The sequence below is a fragment of the Bombus pascuorum genome, chromosome 12 (assembly GCF_905332965.1).
Source record: "Bombus pascuorum chromosome 12, iyBomPasc1.1, whole genome shotgun sequence".
NCBI classification, from domain to species: domain Eukaryota; kingdom Metazoa; phylum Arthropoda; class Insecta; order Hymenoptera; family Apidae; genus Bombus; species Bombus pascuorum.
This window is the reverse complement of record NC_083499.1, coordinates 6990740-7013579: the sequence shown is the minus strand read 5'-3', so window position 1 is coordinate 7013579 and position 22840 is coordinate 6990740. Positions and strand designations below refer to the sequence as shown.

Sequence of the window (22840 nt, the reverse complement as noted above, 5' to 3'; positions counted from 1 at the left end):
TCAAGAGGTTGGGACGCGTACGTGTGCAACAGTTATGCAAAGCCTGGCCACGGTTACTTCCCCTCGGAGAATTGCAAACGAGTCTGGATTTCCTACGGCATTACATGCTAGTCGGTAAGCTCGGTTAGGATTCTTACTGAGAACGATAAGCGATACGATCGAGACGACGTTTATGTATCAGAAGGAAATTTTTATGCAGCGTTGCGAGCTACATTCGCGGAACAGTCGAAACGATGGTGGAAAATAAACGAACTGGATCGCTATAAATAACGTGACAGTCTTCGTTTACATATTCATGAACATTATTTGGCAAACAAAGCGACGCCTTCAATTACACGATATTCCTGAAATTAAAATAAAGTGGTCTGTGTTTTCCAAGTTAATTAAAATATCCAAGCCCGTTATTGTTCCGAGCCGATGTGATTTTATTCAACGATCAAACAAATCCGCGAATCGCGCGACGCGTGTCCTATATTAAAATACATAAAAAAAGTAAAAAATAAACCGTGCAAACGATGAACAGGCATACTTCCGATGACCTCGTTTCTATCGTTAACAATTCACGCTCTCGCGAAATATCTCTACGCTTAATTTACTAACTCGAACTACCACCGCTGTATTCGTAGGTAGAGAGCGCGTCTGACCAATCGTGTCTGCTATCACTCGCAGCCACTGATCGCTCGAAATATTCCGACAGCTGTCATTCATTCTCGCTACAGATAGCTTAGTTAATCTCGGTCGAGATTTTACGAAACACGATCTCTTCGTCAACGTCAGCCAAATCGTGATCGTCGACTTTTCAGCAGCCTATCGACGGTTATATTCCTTATACGATTTTCTTCATGAAGATTTCTTCAGAGTTTAGAAAGAGTTCTTCTCTTAACAGCCCATTCAGTCTCGTTGAGACTGAACTCGGTCTGGAGAATTCGTGTTATTTACACATTGCGTTAACGCGGCTTGTAACGTGCTATCCACCAAGGAGGAAGATCGTGTCTGCACATAACCAGCGTGGGCAGAAAATTTATCGTCTTAATGTAACTTGTCTATTTGATCGATCGAATTCTTCGAATAACTTCAACGAGGTTTTCGATAAACGAAACGATACAGAAAACGATCAAAGAATTTTTCTCATGAATATTAATTCCTCGAACAGCCAGAACTTTCGGCAAGTTTGAAAACTCGTAGAATTCCATCCGCTATCGAGAAGATCGGCTACCGTTTTTCTAATGTTTTCTCGGTTCAATTGGATCAGACGAACGAGTGCAGGAACAGCGTAGAATTCTCTAGAAACATCGAGAACGAAATTGCAGAGCAATCGAGAGAGCAGAACAAACCGTAAAGTACATTGCGCCCTCTTTCATGTCGCGACTCGTGTTTCTTTTTCCGAACGATTCCTCTTCTGCTACAAGTCTCCGGGTATTTCTTCCATCCATCGATCGAAATCGGCGTTCTTTGCGGCGCGTTTGCCTGCTAGCGAGATTCTGACCGAATGTAGAGTACCTTTACTCGATATCATATTGAGCAGAGCGGTTCCGGCGGAAAAGAATAGAGCGAAGGCAAACGAACGGGTGGAAAAAGCGAGAAAAACATTGGCGACGCGCAACAATGAGTTTGTCGGGTCGAGAATGTTCCGCCTCCGGGCAAATAGCGGTTAAACGATGCCCTCATGCACTTCGTCGCGAGTTTCAAGGATTTTTCTCCGGTATTGGTCCGGTTTAGACGACGCGGAGAGGAAGGCAAGTAATAAAGAACGGCGACGGCGCGGAGAACACGTCAAAATTGGAAACAGCAATGAGCTAGGGGTAGAAGGGATGGCAGGAGGGTTGAGGGGTAAACCAAGTACGGAGAAGACTTTGTTTAGGAGTAGTCAGAGAAATTGTGCGAGAGAGGGAGAACAGACGTAGGATTGAGCAGGGGAAGAGGTTGGGAACGAGATTAAGAGACCTCGCAATTTGATTGTAGTCTGGAAATTGTAGCCAAGTTTTTCCTAAACGGATAGCGTCAAAGCGTTTCGCCGTGGAAATCCCGCTGCGAGAAAAATTATGAATCGTCATCTTCAGGCAAACTCTTTCGAAAAGCCTTCGGAAAGTTTCAAAGCGCTGCGACAAAGGCAAAAGGAACAGAAGGAAGCGTGAAGGGGCCAGCTAGTGGAGTAGAGCCTCTTTTGCTCACGGAACTCGTAGAAATATAGACTTTGAAAGAGATAGAGACAAGACTGGAACCGCGAACGAGAAGGGGACGAGAGACGAAAAGAAGTTGAAGAAAGGAGGTTCGAAGGCAAGGAAAGTAGATAGAGTCGCTAGAGAGCGAAGAAACGCAAGAAAAGGAGAAATATAGAGGACTGGTCCGACGTTGGACTATGAAAACCATCGTGCCGCGTCCTCCTTAATTTTTCGCCACGGGTCACGAAGCCGCGCTCCTTCATGATCCTCGAACAATCTCCCCAAAAAGAAGGAAAAAGATCTCGAAGCCTCTCTCCTCTATTCTTGCCGCGTCATATTGTTCCGCCACTTTCTCCACTTTTTCTCCGCCACGACTTTATGCAGCCTCTCTCGACGACCGCTCATTGTTACCCCGCTCTTCTTGTCACATTTGGGGGAGTGCGTTTGCTCGCGGGCTCGCGATCGTCGTGCTTTGAATATCGAATATCGGCCTTTTCGCCACGGGGCTACGCGTGAAAAACATCTCTGCTTCGGAGAAGATGATCCTCGAGTTTCGTTGGTCCGAAGTTGTTTGCGGGAGGACGTGTTAGAGAATTGAAATTTTCCCAAGAGTTACTCTTTGGAATAAAAATCTTGCTCGTCTTGCAGTAGCTGCGACGCTCAGTGCACATGTGCGTCAAATTTATGCCTCGAGTTTCTCAGACTTCAACGGTTTCACTTTATAGAGAGACGACAAAAAGCGAAAACAATTTACCCAGCTGGATTCGAATAGGCAGATTCGACGGATATTCGAGAATTATTGTTACGGTCGAACGTAATTCTGCAGCGCTTCCATCTCTTTCCACCGTGTAGTTTTTGTTCTTTTCCTTGCAAACATGCTAGAAAGCAGAGCATCTGACACGGCCAATGTAAACGTACGCGCGCACACACGAGCAACCAGAACGGTTATGCAAATGGAGACTCGAAGCATCACCACCCTTCGCGTATATTCGTACTTTGCTCGCTGGGTAAACACGCGCTTTTTCCCACCCTCCGATCTCTACGCTCCCAGTGAGGGTAAACGTCTTCTTTGCTATCATACGGAGCGAAGTAAACTTTTTAATTTACTTTCTGACCTTTGCGCCGTACGACTACGATCGATGAAAGAAATTTTGCAGAAACGATTCTGACGACCTTTCACGATCAAGCACGTACATCAATCCTCCGTCGTTTATAGGATGTTCTTTGAAACTGTTAAGTATCGCACGTGCAAGGATATCGATGAAGATCCATAAAAGCGTCCGAGTGTGCTTATAAAATGTGTAAAACCTCTTTCACAAATCTCTATAACGAAGGTGGTTCCTTGGAACTTCTTTTCGCGCCGAAGATGAGTAGGCGTTCGTTATTAATAGCTCTAAATATTTCCCAGTCTGCCTTAGAAAACTGCTTGCACCCGTCGAGACAGCTTCTCGCTCCGAGTTAAAAACTGATCTATTTGTTCGTCCATGTACACGTACTTTCCTCGGGGAAACTTTTTTAATCCACTTTCCGATATTGCTCGATGTTCGCGCAAACGGGCAGACGGTTTTTTCGCTGTCAGCTTAACGAATACTCCGGTACGGTTACCCTTCGGCAACTTTCCGTGTAGTAACCTTCCTACGTTTCGCGTGCGTCTTCTTAAACCGTCTTTGAACTCGCGCGGCTTTAGAAACGCGAAGCGAAAGCTTCGTCTTTTGATTTTCAAATGTCTGAACAATCGCCAAACTGTCGCCGCGAAGACGGACACGTCGAGCACGTCCTGCGATTGTCATACATTTTGCAAGAAAATCGTACGGGGAGAAAATTAGAGAAATTTCTAACGGGAAATTAGACAGAGACTCACCTATCGTGCGCCGCTTCCTCCAGACAAGTTATAACCAACTCAAAGTCGTTCAGCTTCTTCTTGCTCAGGACGCTCTTCAAGTGTCCGGCCAACTTTTGCGCTTCATCCGCGGGGAACTCTTGGCCGAGAAGCGACGTGATTCTCACGAGCTTGACACTCTCATTTCCAGCTAGGGCTTCGAAAAAGTCGTCCAGGTATCTAGGATCGGAGCCTCTCTCCACTTGGAACACCACCTCGAGGGCCTCGAGGGTGCAAGCCGGGCTCTCCAGGATTCTCGCCCACCCTTCGAGTTCCAAAGGCGAAGTGTGGACCAGCGGCGCTGGAGGTCTCTCGTTGGGCGCGGGACCAAATCCCGGGCCTGCACCGACCAATCTACACACGGCGGAAATGTTTCCATCCGAGGCACCGGCTGCTTTCAGCAACGAGAAGACTGCTCTGGGTGGTACCTCCAGCGGACACAATTGGTTTAATATTAAATGCGTCTTGGGTCCCAGTAGACCAGCCAAATGGCTGATGATTCCTGATGGCAATCCCTCCAACTCCCTTCGAAGAATATTGGCGTATTGAGCCACTGAGGTTAAGTAGTAAGCTGCCAGGAATTCGGCTACGGCCATGTGAATCGGTGTGTACAGGTCTGGTTTTCGTCGTTGTCCGAAAATCAATCCTTTGGTCAGGAATCCCAGTCTGGTAACTTCTATACCTCCACCTCTAGCTCTGAGTTCAGCCTCGGTATAGCAGCACCTGCCCTCCCTGAGCGCAGCCAAAGACACTTTTCCAAAATCCTCCAGTCGTTTTCTGCAATGACCAGGAATTTCCTCGTTGTAAGGTACCGGTGGATCGAGGCTCCTCTTCACGATACACTTGACTGCTGCTTGAACCAGCGCGCTGGTTTCCGTTGGTAAACTTCCAGAGTCCTGAGAAACGAGAGAGCAAGCTTTAAGCGTCGACATTTTTACGAGCTCTCGGGGCTCTTGTGCTGCGTCGAGCACGCAGACAACGCGAGATGGTTTTTATGGCGCCCGGTAACGAATCGGATCGGTCGTCCAACTACTCGTTCACGATTTTTCCGCGAACTTTAAACGTCCCCTTCACCGCTCTATGACTATCCTATCTTTTTTTTGCCAACTTTATTCTATTTCCTTTACCTGGTAGAGACAGCAGAGCATAATCCAGCCGAGAGGATGCTGACCAAGCTGCTTGACGGCCTGTGGTTGTACGTTCAGCACTTCGAGGAACTCGCAAGCCTTCTCTGCGATGTCGTTGTGAATGAAATACGCCACGCAGAGCCTCTCGACGTGAGGCCACTCAAGTCCAGCCAGATGGATCCTCCTTTGAACTAGCGGCGACAGTACACTGGAGTTGCTGGGCGAGCAAGTGACCAGGATCCTCGCGTCGGGGAACAAACGTCCCTCGAGAAGGTCTATAGCATCGCCTAGGGACGTTCTGCCCCCCACACACTCGTCGTATCCGTCAAGGATAAATAGCACACGATCCTCCATTAAATGCAGCGTGCGCCATACTTGCGCGACCGCGTCGCCGATGGCTGCCGTCCTTGGGAATAATTCCCGAGCCAAGTAATTGAGCACAGGACTGCCTCGAAGTTCACGGAGGGGGACGATGAACGCCAGAGCCGGACTATCGCCTTGTATCGCCCACTGGTGAAGAAGGCGGAGGCAAAGGGTCGTTCTTCCGCTTCCGGGGCCTCCTTCAATGGCCACGCGGCGGGGCGCTTCTGATACCGTGCCATCGCTCAACTAAAACAGTGGATACAATTAATCGATCGATTATCCGTATATTTCTGTCTTGACAAAATTCATTTGCTATTTTCCCTAGGTCCGACTAAGATTCAGTTAGGTTTGATACTGCGCGACCGCTTAACCGAGACGTAGATGACGCTCGATCGAGTACCGATACCAATTTGACAAAATTCGTTTCTTCTGGATGCAATGGACGCAAGAAGTTGCATTTCTATCGGGTTCCTGTTACAACGGTCGAATAGAATTGTATTTGACTTGCATCTGCTAAATGATAGATGTGGTTGAAGTTGGCAAAATTACAGATAGACGCGGTTCTGATTGAGAGAAACGGTCGATCCATCGAATAGGATTAGTGGTTCACGCGAGAGGTTCCAACTTCTAATTGGTAACCAGTTGGAAGTGGGGAAACCGAGGAGTATCCGAGAAACTGGTCACGAAGCTGCTAACTTTTCTTCTTACCACTGGTCCGCTTGTCTATCCTCGGCATACGAACTTCCGGTATACAAACTGTTCGTGATTCGCCGTGCCTTTCATTTCGTTCTCTTTAACTTCTATCTCGAACAGAGATAAAAGGCAAACTTATCTGCCTGTGAGAGTGGTCTTTGGCTAAGTCTTCGACGATCACCAAACTCTCATCCCCTTTTTTCCAGACACCTCGATGACGCTAACGAGACTTGGCGACTTTCAACTGCCACGTGGCACGATGTCCGACACGAATCGATAAAATGGAAAAGCAAATTTCCCATATAACGATGGAACTATTCTGTGCACGGCCTAGAAACGGATTTAATCAGCGTCTGACAAAATTGTTTTTCGCGCAGCGCTTTGTGCACGCGGCCATTGTTCCGGGGATGCGCGTGCCATGCCAATAAAGGGAGAAAGTCGTTTGTACCGTAATGCCGTAACAATTGCTAGTCTGCCGATCGATCACGCGATGAGCTACCCTTTGTAGGGCAGGAACTTGCTTACGGGACCGATTATCAGAGGACAGAATCGCGTGTTTCGAGTTCCATCATCGTTCATCGATTATCGATTAGAAATCTCTCCCGATTGTTTACCGATCTGACTCGATCGTTCATCGTTGTCTACGAGCTCGTTAACCCTGCTATTTGTGTTGTATTAAACCGTATCATTGTCACGTAATGTACTTGAAAGTTGTACGGAATAGTTTGGAAAAGTAGACAATATATCAATTTCGCAAAAGACAGAGAGATAGTTGCGAAAAGGTTTTGCATTATGGTTTAGTGCCACGCCCTCGTTATCGGTGAACGTCATCCCAGCTTGTCCTAGATTATAAAGGGCTCTATGATCATGGTACCCTGCTATGTAGCTCCTTCACCGCAGGAGGCTGTCGGCCTGAGCTATTATCCCGTGATTCTAGTCCCTTTACGGTCTGTTGCTTGAATCTTCCCATCCCCTTCGAAGTAGATCATACGATCTGCTGTATATTATTATTTGATGCCTCTCTCGTTTCAACGGATACTATATCCCCGAGGCTGGCTGTATTCTAATGCTCGCTTCAGCTGTTCAGTTTGAACGGGTGGCTAGGTCTACCCTGTGATTTCATCGAGCCTTCCACTTCTACTATTTCAGCAGAACGGTGTTCGACCGTAGCCTCCTTATCTCTACGGTCTTTATAGTCTCTCAGACCTCCCGTAGCCTGTTATTGCGAGTCCTCCATTGCCGAGGGTTTTGGGATTCTTGACTTGCCGTGCTTTATTGACCGGCTATTTCCATCAACGCCAGTGAACCTCGTGATTTCAGCTCGTCTAATCTGTTTATTTAGCCAGCTTGAGTATAGTTTGCCGCTTCTAATCGAGATAGTGTTGCATTCACTGATACTATAGCTCCGTTAGATCTTGTATTTTGTGCTTTGGATGTGACCATAGTTGGTAAACAAACAAATTCGAATTACAAACAAGAACGTAGAGGGACCACTGAAGAATGTAAATAAACAAATATCGAATTTTGATCCAAACGAAACAAAGTACTAGGTTGTTTGCTCTGGTACTTTCGTTGTAATGTACAATCGTTCGCACGAACTATAATTTTCTAAAATTACTGGGATACTTTTTCAACTACATCGTATTTTCAATGCATTTCGAACTTGGAGTTTTTCGTTATTGTTCTATACCTAGTCAATAAAATTAGAAGTTACGCTAAAATCGTGGCCAAGAGGATACACCGAATAGCAAATCTGTTATTTTGTCGTACGTGTTTCGCTCGTTCTTAGCGATCGCGTGTCCGTAAATAAGCGTCGAGATGGTCTAGCAACAGTACTCTTCACTTGAACGAGCAAAAAGGAGGCAACAGATGAAAGACGAAGGGAACAATATCTTCGTTTTACTGTTCCGAACGCGAGTCCCAGATGAAGAAGCTATTGGCGCGAGTAGGCGTGTTTAGACACGTCCGTGGCAAGCATCGAGACAAAGAAATTACTTCCAGCTGGCCGGCTCGGAGAGCGTTCGTCGCTGCGCTTGTCTCGGGCGCCCGGGAAAATGGAAATAATATTCCGACAGACGAACGTTGAGGCCTGGAACGTCGGTGATCCGGAAAGACGTTCTTCAAGACGGCGCTTCGCGACGTAAACGCGCTCATTATGGCGCCATGCATTCTTTGCACGCGGGCACGCGATAAATTCTACGCTTTAGTGGAATTTATCGACCCAATAATTCTTCCCTTTCATTGCTTACAGCAATGCTGACTCGATAAATTGAACTGAAGATTCTAAATCGGAAAAAGGAAGAATTCGATTCTCGTTAACTAAACGATTAGTCTTCAGCTTTTAATTTCGTTTCATTTCTTTCTGCGTTTTTATACCGTGCTGTATTGAAGTAAAGAAAGAAACTCGCTGAACAGGGTCAGAAGAGCTTTAAAAGCTTGTCCCCCTTCAACGATCCGTTTGTTCTTCCTGGCACGTTTGTCGACTGTACGGCGCGAATTCGTTCGCGTTTGGAGGGTATATCGGGCTTGCACAACCTTGACGTGGCCATGTGTCTGCCGTCACAGCCTGTTCTCGCGTTCTCGCGATACCGAGCCTCGAATAGCACGGTTACGAGGCTCATTTTTCCACGTGCACGTTTCCAGGTGACGTGGCGCATTGTTTGCGTTTCCTGGCTCCGTTACACGCTCGTGTTATCGACCTCTTCAACGTCGGATGCTGCGAAACGACACACAGAACTGTTTGTGAAAAGAGTAATTTCATCGTCAGAATGATCTATCGAGGTCGGGGTCGCGACGCTTTTCGTCTCGACTAGCTTACATCTTCTTCGCGAATTTTCTTCCTTTGACATTCTTGCAGTAGCATTTTCGTTTGATGCCTCTATCGCTACCATATGATACGAGGTATTTACACAATGACAGTGAACGAGAAAGTAGAAGATTTATCACACCGAGGTATTACAGGCCGAAGTGAAATTTGAAAAATCGAGACTTCACCTGTGAGAGAAGAACACGTGTCTCTATGTACCTGCAGCGTAACAACTTGCTTAATTACAGATCGGTTCGTACCCGAAGATTCTGACAATTCTGTAACACGAAATTGCGAAAGCTTCGAATCTCTGATTAGTGAAGACGGTTACATTTATTAATTGCGACGCCTGATGAACGAAGTGTAATACAGCGTGATACACCTGCTCTCTCCTATGATATTCAGCTAGTTTTCTTCTCAATCCTGCGAAACAGCCGATCAATACCGTCTATTATCCGTACGTCGAACGAAACTGCCATTCTGAAAACAGATCATAAAAGAGTCGCACGTGTTCCATTTAGACATCACGTTTTTCCAGCCACGCAGGTCGGCTCTCCGAAAGATCGAAACAGATAGAGCGACACTGAGATCTTTCGGTTCCACTCGAATACGTACATATATCCGCAAGATAAGGAGATTCCGAGGCGGACGGATACATTGTGGCTTCGATAAATCTTTGGTTCGCGGTGCTGCCGGCAGATACTGCCGGTATTAAGGCCGGGAAGATTGAGATGTTAAGCGGATGGCTGAGTCGGTCGCTATTTCCACGTTGGATACGTTCTCGTGCCGTGTGTACAAGTTTCCTCGTAAATTGACAGGCTGGCTCCGGTGATCGATGCTTCGGCTGTCGTTCACGCCTACGACCGTGCCGCTTTGATTGCAGTTTGCCGAAAGCCCAAGGGGCCTTGTCGAAACGCCTGCAGGCGGAGACGTTGTATCGATTGAATTAAATATGGTGGAACAGTTTCGCTACTCTGAGAGTCTCGAGGTTTAACTCAAGTCGATTCAGCACGAGTGACGTTTAAAAGAAATTCCAGTTTTTCGTGCTAGAAATTATTTTGTTTGATTGAACGAAGCTCGCGTAGGATGAGATCCAAGTACAGGCAAAATTAAAATGGTCCATTGAGATCGAAGCTCGATCACCGAGCGTCCTTCCAGGCACAAAGGCAGGCGGTGTTCGCGCGCTTTGTCAGAAGTTATCAGCGTTGTCTGGTTAAAAGGCCTTTCGAGAAATGTTAACGAAGCGAAGCTTGGCCATCTTATCGAGCCACGACAGAACAATGCCTCGTTACGCCAGAACCGGACGAGTGATCGCGCGCTTCTTCACGATTTTGTTCGCCGCATCTTCGAGGCGCGATTAAAACCTTCTTTATTCGAGAATCGAAGGAGCTATGCCTCTGCAACGATACTCTCGACTTGATTCGACTTCATGTTATTATCGGAAACGACATCGGAAAGAGTTCGAGTGGGCCACCGTCTTCGAGTGGGCCACCGTCGTCGGTTGTTCAACTCCTTCCGAGAACGTTTCACCTTATTCTCTTTCACCCAGTTCGGAAACGCTTCTCGAAGCTTCCAACTTACAAGAAACGAGATTGTCTAATTTCTCCTTTCAGGCGGTTTCTTTAATTGCGTTGAAAATCTCGGTTCGGGAATATTTCTTCCTCGATCTCACGCGAGCTTCCACTCTCTTTCTCTCTCTCTCTCTTGAAAATCCTTTTTATCATCTCCGTCTGCACTTGTCTGAGGAAAGCACTTTTTGCGCGGTAGGAATGTCCGAGATTCTTCTCTAATTGCCAGTCCTTTGCCCGTTTTACGATCAACGTTTACTCTGCCCTAGATTGCTCCGTCAAACACACAGTCTATTTTCTATCGATGTCTCGATAATATCTCGATGTTTCACTGCAGTACGATTACCTTCTCCATCGGATACTTGACTTCTAAATTCCGTGCAGAAGGGATCTTCGATGGTACGAGACAGGAACGAAGGCTCTTTGTTCGATTGTTCAAGAATTCCCTTGATCAGCAGGTGAAACGTATCGAAACTTCCTACGTGAAACGACGGCTTTGCCCGGAGAGAATTCATCTTTCATGGTAACAAACATCGACAGACATAGCACGGCGGTTCCCAGTCAATTCACGATGGTTCGTCGAAAATCCGGAAGGACGGCTCTCCTTCTGTTTCATCCTCTTCTTAGAGCGATTTAACCCGGCCCCATCGCTTCGCTCCATCTTCCTTCGTTTTGTTTTTAGACGCAATCCGTGTCGCTCGCTCGAGACGGACACTAGAACGCAACATCGACTTGGATATCCGTGCCGGACCGTGAAAGAAGGAACTCGAAAAGAAAGGGATTTCCTGGATCGGAGTAAAACGTGGAAATACTGCATACGACTAGAGACAATTTTACGACGTCTGTTCTTTTTTCCTTTAATACCTATTTTGTCTGCCGTGTGATGATAGAGTAGAAGTTAAAGAAACGATTTTGATTTCTTCGATTTTTTGATCTTAAACGCAGACTAAATGACAGAGTAAGAGGAAAAACAACGGAGTGGAAGTTCGCGGCGATTCGTCAAGGAAATTCGACAACGTGAAACTTAGACAGCGAGGGATGCGGATAGGTAACTTGGCTTTCACATATCGCGAAGTTACCGCGGAAAGTTTTAGCGTTCGACGGAGAAAATCGTGGTTGCATCGCCGGCTGTCCGTGCAACTTGACTTTCGCAATTACGTAGTCGATATCATGCAAATGTACAGCGGGCGGCGGGACTACCCTGTCGAATACGATTGACGTAGAATGTCATCGTCTCTGCGTTCGGAAAACTTGCTCGCAACTCTAGAAAAATGATATAGCCTCGCCGTGGCATTTATACATTCCCTTGTTTCGAATACTTGATTTGAATTTTATTTAAATTTCCAAGCATTCCCAGCGAGAAAAAGATTAAAAAGTTACAATCGCGCGAGAGGACGAACCGAGGTAGATAATTCAAGTTCTACGCGTTACAACGACAAAGTTGCAGGATTCTTCTTATCAGAAATTTCCTCCCAAGGGATTCCTCTGCTTCCTGTTTCCCCTTCCCGAACGTCCATCGCGGTAGAGTCCGCGAGAAGTTTTACGACCGACGTCAACAACCGGTACGTCGCGTCACCAGAGACGAAGTAGTTTCCGCGGGATGATTTATAGCACTCACCCTAACCGGGGCGAAGATCTGGTCGGGCTTGATGTTCTCGAGCCTGTGCTCCTGCTCGCCTTTGTGCAGCAGCTGCAGGTGCGGTTGAAAGTGCGCCGGACAAAGGGTGCCAAGTGGAAGAGGCGACGCCCATGCCGGCAAATGGGGTGGATCACGAGTGCCTAGCTCCCTGTAGAAGGACTTCAGGAATCTGCAAGTACCAAGTTCGCTGTGTTTAACCGGCCGACCACGTGCAGGAACGCCACTCCACGAATTTGCTTAATTCCGCAAGCATCACGGGCTAATGGAATGTTGGCACAACGCCGATGACCGTTTCGCGTCGCCGTTGCATCGAATACAAACCAAACATGGTCGAATGTGATTCTTGAATTACATCGATCCACCGAAGGGATTGGAAGATGTTGATTTTGATTGAATCGAAAGGGATTTCAAGCGTATCGTCTAACTATGAAGAAAAACAGTCTCTTGAATAAATGCGAAACTCCATAGTTTCCTTTTTTACTTTAAACTATAAGCAGTAACTGTCTTCCATCTAAAGTTAGTATACGCGTGCTTATAGAGAGGAGTTGGAAAATTCAGGAAAGATTAACACGCTTCGGCTTAGCCTCGACTGGGTTTTATCATTTTATCGATTTGCAAGCCAAACCAGGGATAAGAAGCCGTCTGGCAGACTCATTTAATTCTACTTTAAACTCCTGGCCGACGACAAACTGCTTTCGAAAGCTGCTGCGCGTTCTTCTTGCTCAACTTTTTACAGCGTCCCACTAAAATTCCAATTAATTCGAGTTACGAGGCGGGACGCGGCGTTACAGTGGATCGCTTATCGGGTGACTGGTTAATTTCCCAGGCGACGAAACCGTAGTCGCGCTAAGTGGCAACTTCGCGTTGAATGATGCATTCGTTGTACCCAGGTAAGATTGATGATCTTACGCGGAGCTCATAGCAGGCTGATCAAGCGTGGAGAAAGGATTGGACAAGGATAGGGACGGGGATAGGGTTTTACTGCTTCCGGACGATTTCCCCGACAGGAACAGTCTGCAATTTTATGGGCTCGCCCTGCTGGGACGCAGGTGGCCCCGTTCGATGACGATTACCTTCTTATTTATATTATTACCTATCCGTTTTATTGTTCGCGAGGATTGTAGATTCCGTTTCGATCGGAGTTACGATTTAAAAGTTGCAAAACGTCATTTAAATCCGACTGTAGTTCTCCTTATATTCCATTCATTTGCTTACTAACTGAAATAAATAAAAAACAAATATTCCACCCCATTAGTGTGTCCCAAGGATGTGGAACATCTCGCAGAATTTCCCTACAGGGTCCAGCAGGCAGTGGTGAAATAAACATTTTTCACGTCTCGTTGGCCAGCAGAAGGTTAAACGATAGCGTGTCTCCGAGAAAAAAGAAAAAGAAGAAGAAAAAGCGAACTGACCTTAACAGTCTTCCCAGGGGATCCCTTTCCGGGGACGGCGGACCTCCGATTCCACTTCCGGCGCCGAGTCTTCGCGAGGACGCACGTGCGCTCGATATGTATGCAGCCGGTGCAGGGGGCGGGCTGCAGGGCGGACAACAAACGGGGCTGCTACCCCCTGGGGTCGAGAGGGTATAACTCCTCTCCAATTCCTGAAACAAAAGAAGAGAAAAGCCGCTTTAGTAGGTCCCTCCGACTGCTCGCCCCTTTTTGTCCTAGCTGCCAGTGTCGTTTCAATATGGTGCCGTTTTATCACACGTTTCTATTGCCTGCTACGCGCCGCAGAAACCATCGGTTCTGCGGACTATCCCGGATAAATAAATGTCGTTGGAAATTTATCTCCCCTGGCGTCAATTTTTTCTTCTTTTTTATGAGCCTTTCTTGGCGAGTAAGGTGAAAGGTGTCTGGTTATCGTTGCTGGATTAAAGAGGATGTATAGCGTTCGTTATTGGAAATATCAGGAAGCAGCAAGGGTCAAGGGTGAGCGAAATTTCCCTCTCGAAAGCGGAAGACTAATGGCAGAAGCTTGCGAGCAAGCCCGAGCCAACACGTGGCTCATCGACGCTGACCGAACGCAATCGATTACCCAACTGCTGAATCATCGCTGGTGAAAGCGCCACGATTAACGATTTTAAGCATCGATTATTGTTAACAAACTAACAACCGCACAGGATGTGACGTTTTGTCGAATAAGATTGGATAAATCTAGCCGAAGAGCCGATGGGATCTCTGAATATAAATTACCGAATATATTATATTTCCAGTTATACGAAATTGTTCAACTATTCTTTGTGAATTAAAGAAAATGTAAATGTAAATGTATAAGTGTTTCGATAAAAGTGCTACGCAGTTTTATTGAGAAACGAATTCATTAGGTGGAGTGGGAACGAACGATAATCGTCGGTGTGTCCTGCGGCATACGAGTACGTTGCCGCGTTCTTTATCCGGAACGGTTTTGTTCCCGAGAGAAGTCGAGAAATCGTGCGGTCACGTCGGCGATCAACGTGAGAGTAAAAAAGAGCTTACGGTTAGCGATAGTGGCCGCCTTTCAATCGTAACGCTTCTCGTCGGCTACGTGACCGAAGATAAGTTGATCAGAACGGAGGAAAATCGAGAACGACGACCGACGTCCGTTTCGCTTTTTCCCGTTGCGGCTTTTATCCGGAGACCAATTTTCTTCTCGCACCGCAAAGACACGCCGTAACGCGCATTCCACCCCGTCGATTTTCCCCTTTCTTTCATCGCGCCTTCTTTCGTCTTTCTTTCTTTTCTTGCCCGGATCTACTTCTACCGATATCGATTGGTAAACGCTCCTCGAAGAACCAACCACAAGGACAAAGTACAAGACAGATCCATCATCCAATTTGTTTTTTGTCCCATGTCACCAGATCACCCTCTCTCTCTATTTCAGAACAACTTTCGATCTCGCCGATTTTTACCATAGAATAAGGTTACAACACGCATTTATCTCTTTATTTATTTACTTACGTGTTCTACATAATATTAATAATAGTTGGATGCGTTCCATACTACTAATTCTAGAATTATATAAACAATTCTAAATTGTCTAATGTTGCAATTGTAATATTAATTGATATAGTAATTTCAAACAGATACACAGTCTTTATTCCATCGTTCTCAAAAGAAACGCGAAGTTCTAATTATCGAGACAAATACACGAGTTGCGAATCGCCGGACGAGTTTCCTTGATGTACAACGCGATGTTATCATTTCTTCCGAGGACGCGCGTACAAGAAGCGAGTAGCAGGATGAACCAACATGCAAGGAGTAGAAAGTGAATGATCAAACAGCCGAACAACTTTAGAAGATGCGCGTAGAACTATAGGAGCGCGTATGCATTTGTTTGCCCAAAGAGAAGTCGAACGACGAAACGATAAAAAAAGGAAGACTTATCGAATCAGTGTGGAACGTGTTCGTTTGCTCGAATGGAACAGGGCCGGGTCGACGCGGTTTAACTGTTTCGTCGCTGGTCTGGTTCGATCGTGGACTACTTTTCTGCCAGCTTGAACGAAGATATGGCACGCGGCCGTTTCGCAGGTACCGATAAAAATGCGCATTGAGAGGGTCGCGAATCACCGGCGCAACTTTCGGGTCAAGCCCAAGCACCAGGATGCAATTACGGAGATAACGAACTGCATTCACGGCGTTTCTATTAAAAAACTGTAAAGACTTTTAATTAAATGCACGCGAAAACGGAAGCTCGGTCGCAGCGTTGACGTTTATTCCTGCGTACAATTTTAACGAGTATTGCAGTATAGTGAAAACAATTAAAGTTGAATATTCTATTCAGATTAGATTTGCTCGATTATCCTCGAATCGAGGCTGATCAACGTTGATCGACGCCGTTTGGAAAGACTGCGCTAGCACGGGCTCGATAATTAAACCCTTTAATCGCATTATTCTTGGTTATTAATCCCGTTCAGTGTGGTAGCTTTCTATAACGACTTCCGTCGAGCCGCAACGTTGATCGATCAAACTAAATAATGGAGCTTTGTGGGATCTTTCCTCTGCAGTTTCCAACAGATTGGGTAATACGCTGGACGAATTTAATCCGTAAAAATCAGTTTGCTATTTCTTTGTATTCTCTCGAGTTTTCTAATGCAAGAAAAACACGGGTTTCTGGAAGGGTAAAATTTCAAGCGAGGTATTTTTGTTCCACTACGTAAATGTTTCCACTAGGTTCTTTGATTATCGGTTTGCAAGTCGATTGTCCCTTTCGCCGATTCACCGAGCCACACAGCGAGATCGAACGATGTTCCGACTGTGTGTCGACTATTGCCTTCTTCTCGACTTTTTGTCGCATCTGCCGCAGAGCCGCAACTCGTCCCAAGCGGTCCGCTTCCTCCTGACCTCGATATCCCGCAGACTTTTCCTTTCAGACTTATCTCGAAAGCTCAGTTTATTCCAGGTCCGTGAATAATCCTCTGGAACTCGGCAACAACGTGAAAAATTGCGCTCCTCTTATTTACTTTACATCCCACGCTTGATCCGCGGCTCCATCCTTGCCACGGAAATTCCATTAACTTTCCGACCTTCAGCTACGATCTTTGAAACGCCCCACGTATCGCACGTCATCGAGAATTCCCTCGCAAAAATTCCCCTTTTTCACGCTGGATTCTCGTCTTCGCGAGTAAATATCGGCCGACTCGCGGAACGTCATCGGCAGATAACACACGGCCTGTTCTAGAACAATGGCTCGAAAACTGTCTCGGCTGGAAGCTCCGCGACGCAGTCAGAACAGGCGAATGGTAAGAGGCGACGGGGTGAAGATCTTCGAGAAAGCCAGCGGCATTAATTCGAGGTAATTTCTGCTGCAGACGACAAAGGGCTTCCGTGCGTTCGCCGAAGACGCGCGTCGCGTTGGTTGGGCGCGGACAAAGGGTTTCCCTTCGAGGATTACGGGAATCACGCGTCTTCGTGCTTGTTAACGGTATACCTTATACGGAGTGCTATACGTCGCAGGTAACTGCGGGGCAAATACGTCATTACGACGCTTCGGTCTCGAACGATGCCGCAGGAGAAACGTCGAGTGTTTCTGATGGAGCGCCCTCGATTGTCTTTGCCGAGGGACTTGCAGCAATTTACAATTAAAGTCGCGCCCGAGAAAACCGTTTCACTGCAACGTTCAACCATCTTTCAGTATCGAGAAACTCGGTCCTGATGCTTGATGAATCTTCGAGCTTGGTGTTTCATGCACGTTTGCGAAACACGGCAGATTGACTCTACAGAGAAAATGTTGTTTGTGGCGTATCCTGTTAATGTTTTGTAATATCCTGTATAATACAAATTTACAAGTATCGATCGTGCTATTACGTGCTGCTACCGATAAGTTCACGTTCAAACGATACTTTCGACGCGAGACTCGACGTTTAACGTTACGGTTTGGAAAGAAATTGCAGCAATTTCGGGAAGGTTTAAAATTGTCTGATATTTTACGAAGCCATCGGTGTAAATTGAATGAAGGCATCGGCTTCGTCGAAGGTTGGCTCGTTCATTCGCCCCGAGGGTGTATTAAGAGCTTTCTTCGCGGGGTTGCGAGCACGATCGCTTCGGGGAACGATTAAATCCTGGTCAGACTACGATGTCCCACCGTGTTTCGTGGATTAATTAATTTACGAGGAAGCCGAGTGTTCCAATAAAATTTAGGCAAACTTGAGTACGCTTGTATTAACTTTGACATCTCTAAAGTAAATAGTTACGTTACACAGAGTTCCTGATGTTATTTCGCGTTAGCCAGAGCAAACGTTGGTCAAGAGGTTACATCGCAAAATGGAAATTTTCTAAAGTCACGTTCGCCAAGTCGTGAATTATTTTACAAAATTGTTCCGCTTAAACGTTCGAGTACGATTACAGGTGAAACTCGTTGTGTAAAATCCTTTTAGCAACCTTTGGAAAATCTATCGATTCATCTGCGAAGCGACTTTCCTTGTTTGAAGAATGATTTTGGAATCGTCATTAATAACGGGCGTCTGCCGGCTGTTAATTTTTCATTTCCGGCTGGCAGGGGTTCCGGTCAAATAATAGCGTGCTTCGTGCCAGCTATTTCGTTCGTTGTCGACGCTCGGAAAATTGAATTACAACTGTAATTGTAATTTCAGTTGGTAATCGTGTTGAATGATTCGAAATCGCCACGCGATTCCACGTGGATGAAATAAAGATCGCAGCCGGGTAATTAACAGCACTTTGAATGCGATCAATGCGACGAAATACCGACGATTAATCATCCTGAACAATTTAATATTCAATCCGACGGTACGTAATACTCGCTAAAAATTGCCTACCACGACAGACGAGTCCTCTTCAGGGGATTACGACGCGTATTAAGCTATAAACGTTGCTTCAAATATCCACTTGATAAACCCTTCTTTGCTAATGACAGTATGAAAACGGTTATTACCTACGGTGGTAAAATTGCCAGTTTATTCGACCGAAAATTAAAGCTCTGTGCGTCTATTCGCCGTGCCATTTATCTACTAAACCAAACCGCCCTTGTTTATCTATAGCACTCCACTTTGCCGAGAATTACGTTCATCGAATCAACGATATACCGCATCGTTCCGGTATAGTTAAGTAATTAACCATTTTCCGGGAATACATTTTACGTGTGGAACAAAAGATGATCTCGTTGCAAGGAGGAGAACAATGTGGTTTTGCGAAGTAGACACAATGCTGCGAGGAAAATTATGGCGATGTACTATAGCATGAATCACCTATTAAAATCGCCGAGGATGGTAACAAAAGGGTAGTGGCGGGCAAGGGGAATCCAAGGGGGTTGAAATCGATGGACGAGCGCGTCAAGGGAACACGACGACCCGATCCCGAGGAATCTCTCTCCTCCTACGTGTTAAAGTTCCATCACCGGCGGAAGTTAATTTAATCCTGATCCAATTAAACCGGATATAACGCTAAGCCTGTTGGTGGGTGCAGTTGGCCGCGTGCAGTTAACGTGCCGATGCTGGCCGTGCCAGTTAACCACTGCGTAAATTGGAAATTGGCCTCGCCGTCCAATAAATATCGGATTAGCCAATAAATCGGACGGAAAACGACGATGCGTTATATCGTTGGGGTACAAGGGGGGAGAAAAGGGATGAATCGACGTCGGTGCCGTTTCTGCGCGATGGGGGACCAATTTCATCTCCGAATTTCGCGCGTTGAATCGCGCGGTTTTAGCTTCCCTGATTTTAATAGGTCATTTGCTCTAGCAATATTGTCAGGCGATTGGCAACGGTAGAATTTTGCATAACACGTTTTCCAGCGTCAGACATTTGTGTAACGTGACGAAAAAATTGCATGAATATCCATAAAACTGTTTCAGGCGGAATTTGTGTACGGTACTATAATAGAATATTCAGGCTTATCAACAGAACGGATAACTGACTCTTTAAATATTTAATACGAGTCTGTTTCAAACATCACCGCCACAGTCGCGATGCTCGAGTATCGTTCCGCCGCTAATGAAATTTCAAGACGCGTGTATACGATAATATGATAGAACGGAAGATATAGACACAAATTTTCTACGATTGTTTGAGTGCTTTTACCGAGTTATTCTATTGTCTGGCGTTGTACGAGATTCCATTGTATTCGGAGACGAGCGTAAAATGTTACGTATATGAAATTACGATTGAGAAAATCGAGTTTGAAGTAACCTACTTTCGAAAGGAAACTCGCAAGAAGCATAGTATATAAATATTGCGATAAGAAGGTGCGAGAATCTGACGTGCTTCATAAAATTCCTTTTTCAATGGTTCCTGGATACCAGGCCGCGAACTCACAGATAGAAAAAAGTAGCTCGATACGCGGACTATTTATTATCTACGACGTTAGCATCGATTCTTTCGGCACGAAGGGGCAAGCGGGTCGCGTAACCCACTTCCGGGATTTAAAGTATTTTTCACAACGAATCTCGATTTACGCCGGGTCGTATCAGACTCGATTTATACAGCTGAGCGTCGAGCAGTCCTTGGTTATGGCCACGTTACGCAAAATTCGCGTGGATACGGCTACATCGGGAATATACCAAGTTCTCTTCGAGCTTTATAAAGTTACTTATGAAGTAAGTTGTGTTTTTACGAGGGCAACACGCCGCGACAACATTTGCTGCACGTAACCCTTGTACCAGACGTGCTACGTGCTCATTTTCTGTAACTGCACGTTGCCGAGTGTTTAACCAAACATCGTTAGCTTTAATTGTACACTCGAGATCAGTTTCTCTGTGATTGTCAATTACGGAGCTGATTTATTCTTCTTAATAGTTTCTTGCATCCAATTTCTGTCATATTTTCGAATATTACATCATTATAAATGTTGCAAATGAGTATTCAGACTACAGCGGTTGACAAAAGCATTTGGACATTTTCCATAGAAATTACGTACACTGTGTGTGTCGTATAAAACATTTTGAAATTTCCTTCGCGCTGTAACAAGTCATTTTCCGTATTTGTTAGAATTTAATCTTGAAGTTAAGATTAATAATCTGTGGAAGACACAATGTTTATGTAAAATAATATTCAGTGATATTTATTAAACAGAACTACAGAACCAAATGTATATAAGCGAGTGATATAATTAACAACGTATGCAAGAACTGTTGATTGTTGGCCAGTTACTCTCAGACTAGACTTAGGTAGTGACCCATGATCCATTAAATATTTTGAACCCCACTATCTATACAGTAATGAGTATGACTTGTGTAAGTGTCCTATTCAAATGTCTGTGTAGGTGTCTGTGTAAGAGTACTGTGCCTATGCGTGTAATATCGTTGTATTCCAACAGTATTGAGTCTGACTTTATCCGAGTCTAATGAGTCACGACTATATGGATGAAGTTTGAAACTGATCTGCAAGCGTTAAAGATGGTTCACAAGGTGAGTAATAATTGACTTTTGAGTTTAAACGCTCTTGCAGTCCCTACGAAGTATACATTTGCACTAAATATCATGTAACTTGTATAGAAATTGTAATATCTGTTTCAAATTTCACCAAAACGTCCATGACAACCGGGTCTCGTTACAGTGTAAAATGTAATTTGAAAATGTTTCGCATAGCACACGTAATATATTCATAAAAGGTTTCTAGAAGTTCTCGAATATTTTCACGAGATACTGTATGCGTTTCCAAAACGAATACCATTTTTTCTACTAATAGTCTCTCGTAGTAAAATTCCTTGTTCGACAGTCGATCGATGTGCCTGGGATGTCTTTGTCGTCGGGTCTCGCGAACTGTTTTTCGAGCGCGAGCTTTCGTTCTGACGCATCTCTGCTCGCGTTCCTTCTCCATTCGTCAAACTGCACGTATGCACAGGTGATACGTGTATTCGTGTACGTTGGCAAGCAAGTGGCGGATACGTGTATGTGATTTAGAAACACTGGTATTTATGCACTGTCGAGACATTGAGCTGGCCAAGCAGCGAGCCATCCGAAAGAAACGGCATTTTTCAACGTCGCGGAAACAAATGAGCCGCGATACAGGCCCACCCACGTTCCCTATACTCGAACTGGTCGTGCAAGCACGAAAAACACGACCCTCCGCTTCGCGATCAACGCTAACTTCGCACTAACGCGTTATTGACTGCGAAACGAGAATCGATTGCCTCTAATTTGTTTCCATTCGTCGAATAAATTCCACCGTAGGAAAGAGATTAAGCTTATATTATTAGAAATTTTATGAAAAATTTCGCAACAAACGAATCACAAATTACACGTACGTGTAATAAACATTTTATAAACAAACTTATTCATTTAAATTTAGTCGAAATTTACAAATAATGAATTATTTTATTGTCACATTCGATGTAAATTCATCAAATAATAATGAGATCTATTGTAACCTGTAACTTGTTAATTCATTAATATTATTAATTAATAAATTATCACGTGAGAGAGCTTAGGCAAGTGTTCCAAACCTACAAACTACATTCAACAAATACAACGTTGAAACTGCCTAAACTGCCCAAATAGAGTATCTCCATCGCACGGAATCCAAATTGCCTGCAAGTTTTGACAGATATCACGGTTAAGGGATGAAAGTCTCTGAAAAATTGCTGATATCCTTAATAGTATAAGTAGTGGAATGAAGGGAAAAATAGCGACTCTTCCGTAGGTTTTATCGCGAGCGTAACAATCGTGTTACACACGAACGTAACTGCAAGCGTCGTTTACTTGTAACCGAATCCCTGTGCATTCCTCGATTCACGAGCCATTCGGTTGGCTCACATAATTTCGTAGCAGCTGAGCACGCGGTCGTAAATATCGTTTAAAACGCCGCGGGAATCTATTCCTTTATCGGAAATTGGGACAAAGTCGTTGAAATAATTTTTCAGCGTAAGATACATAGCCGTTCCACTGATAAAATTGCCCCACATCTTTTCGAATTAAATATCCTCCGCGATGGAGATTCATCGTAGTGTGCTTGGTACGCGTCGTTGTTAATAGAAAATGCAAGAGGAACTGGATATCTTGGAATCAAAGAAACAACGACAGAGATTGCTTCTTCCTTCGTTTCTCGAGGAGCAAGTGAAAAGGGAACGGAGAGATGGCGAGGATGGCAGGAAAAAGGAGTAATTAAAGAAAGATCGCAGTTGAAATTATTACAGGACAATTCGATTAAGCGGCAACTCCTCCGTTCTCGGAG

General features: G+C 45.2%; 1 protein-coding gene across 4 annotated transcripts in view; it reads right to left on the bottom strand.

The window, feature by feature from the left end:
- LOC132912561 (uncharacterized) overlaps positions 1 to 22840 on the bottom strand; it is a 171229-nt gene that overhangs the window by 35778 nt on the left and 112611 nt on the right. For all 4 annotated transcript variants that reach the window (XM_060970060.1, XM_060970063.1, XM_060970061.1 and 1 more), the window contains exons 4-7: positions 13650 to 13840; positions 12217 to 12406; positions 5169 to 5777; positions 4024 to 4937 (exon numbers count right to left, since the gene is read on the bottom strand). In XM_060970060.1, the coding sequence (XP_060826043.1) occupies positions 4024 to 4937; positions 5169 to 5777; positions 12217 to 12406; positions 13650 to 13840 (1904 nt within the window). The remainder of the gene's footprint in view (positions 1 to 4023; positions 4938 to 5168; positions 5778 to 12216; positions 12407 to 13649; positions 13841 to 22840) is intronic.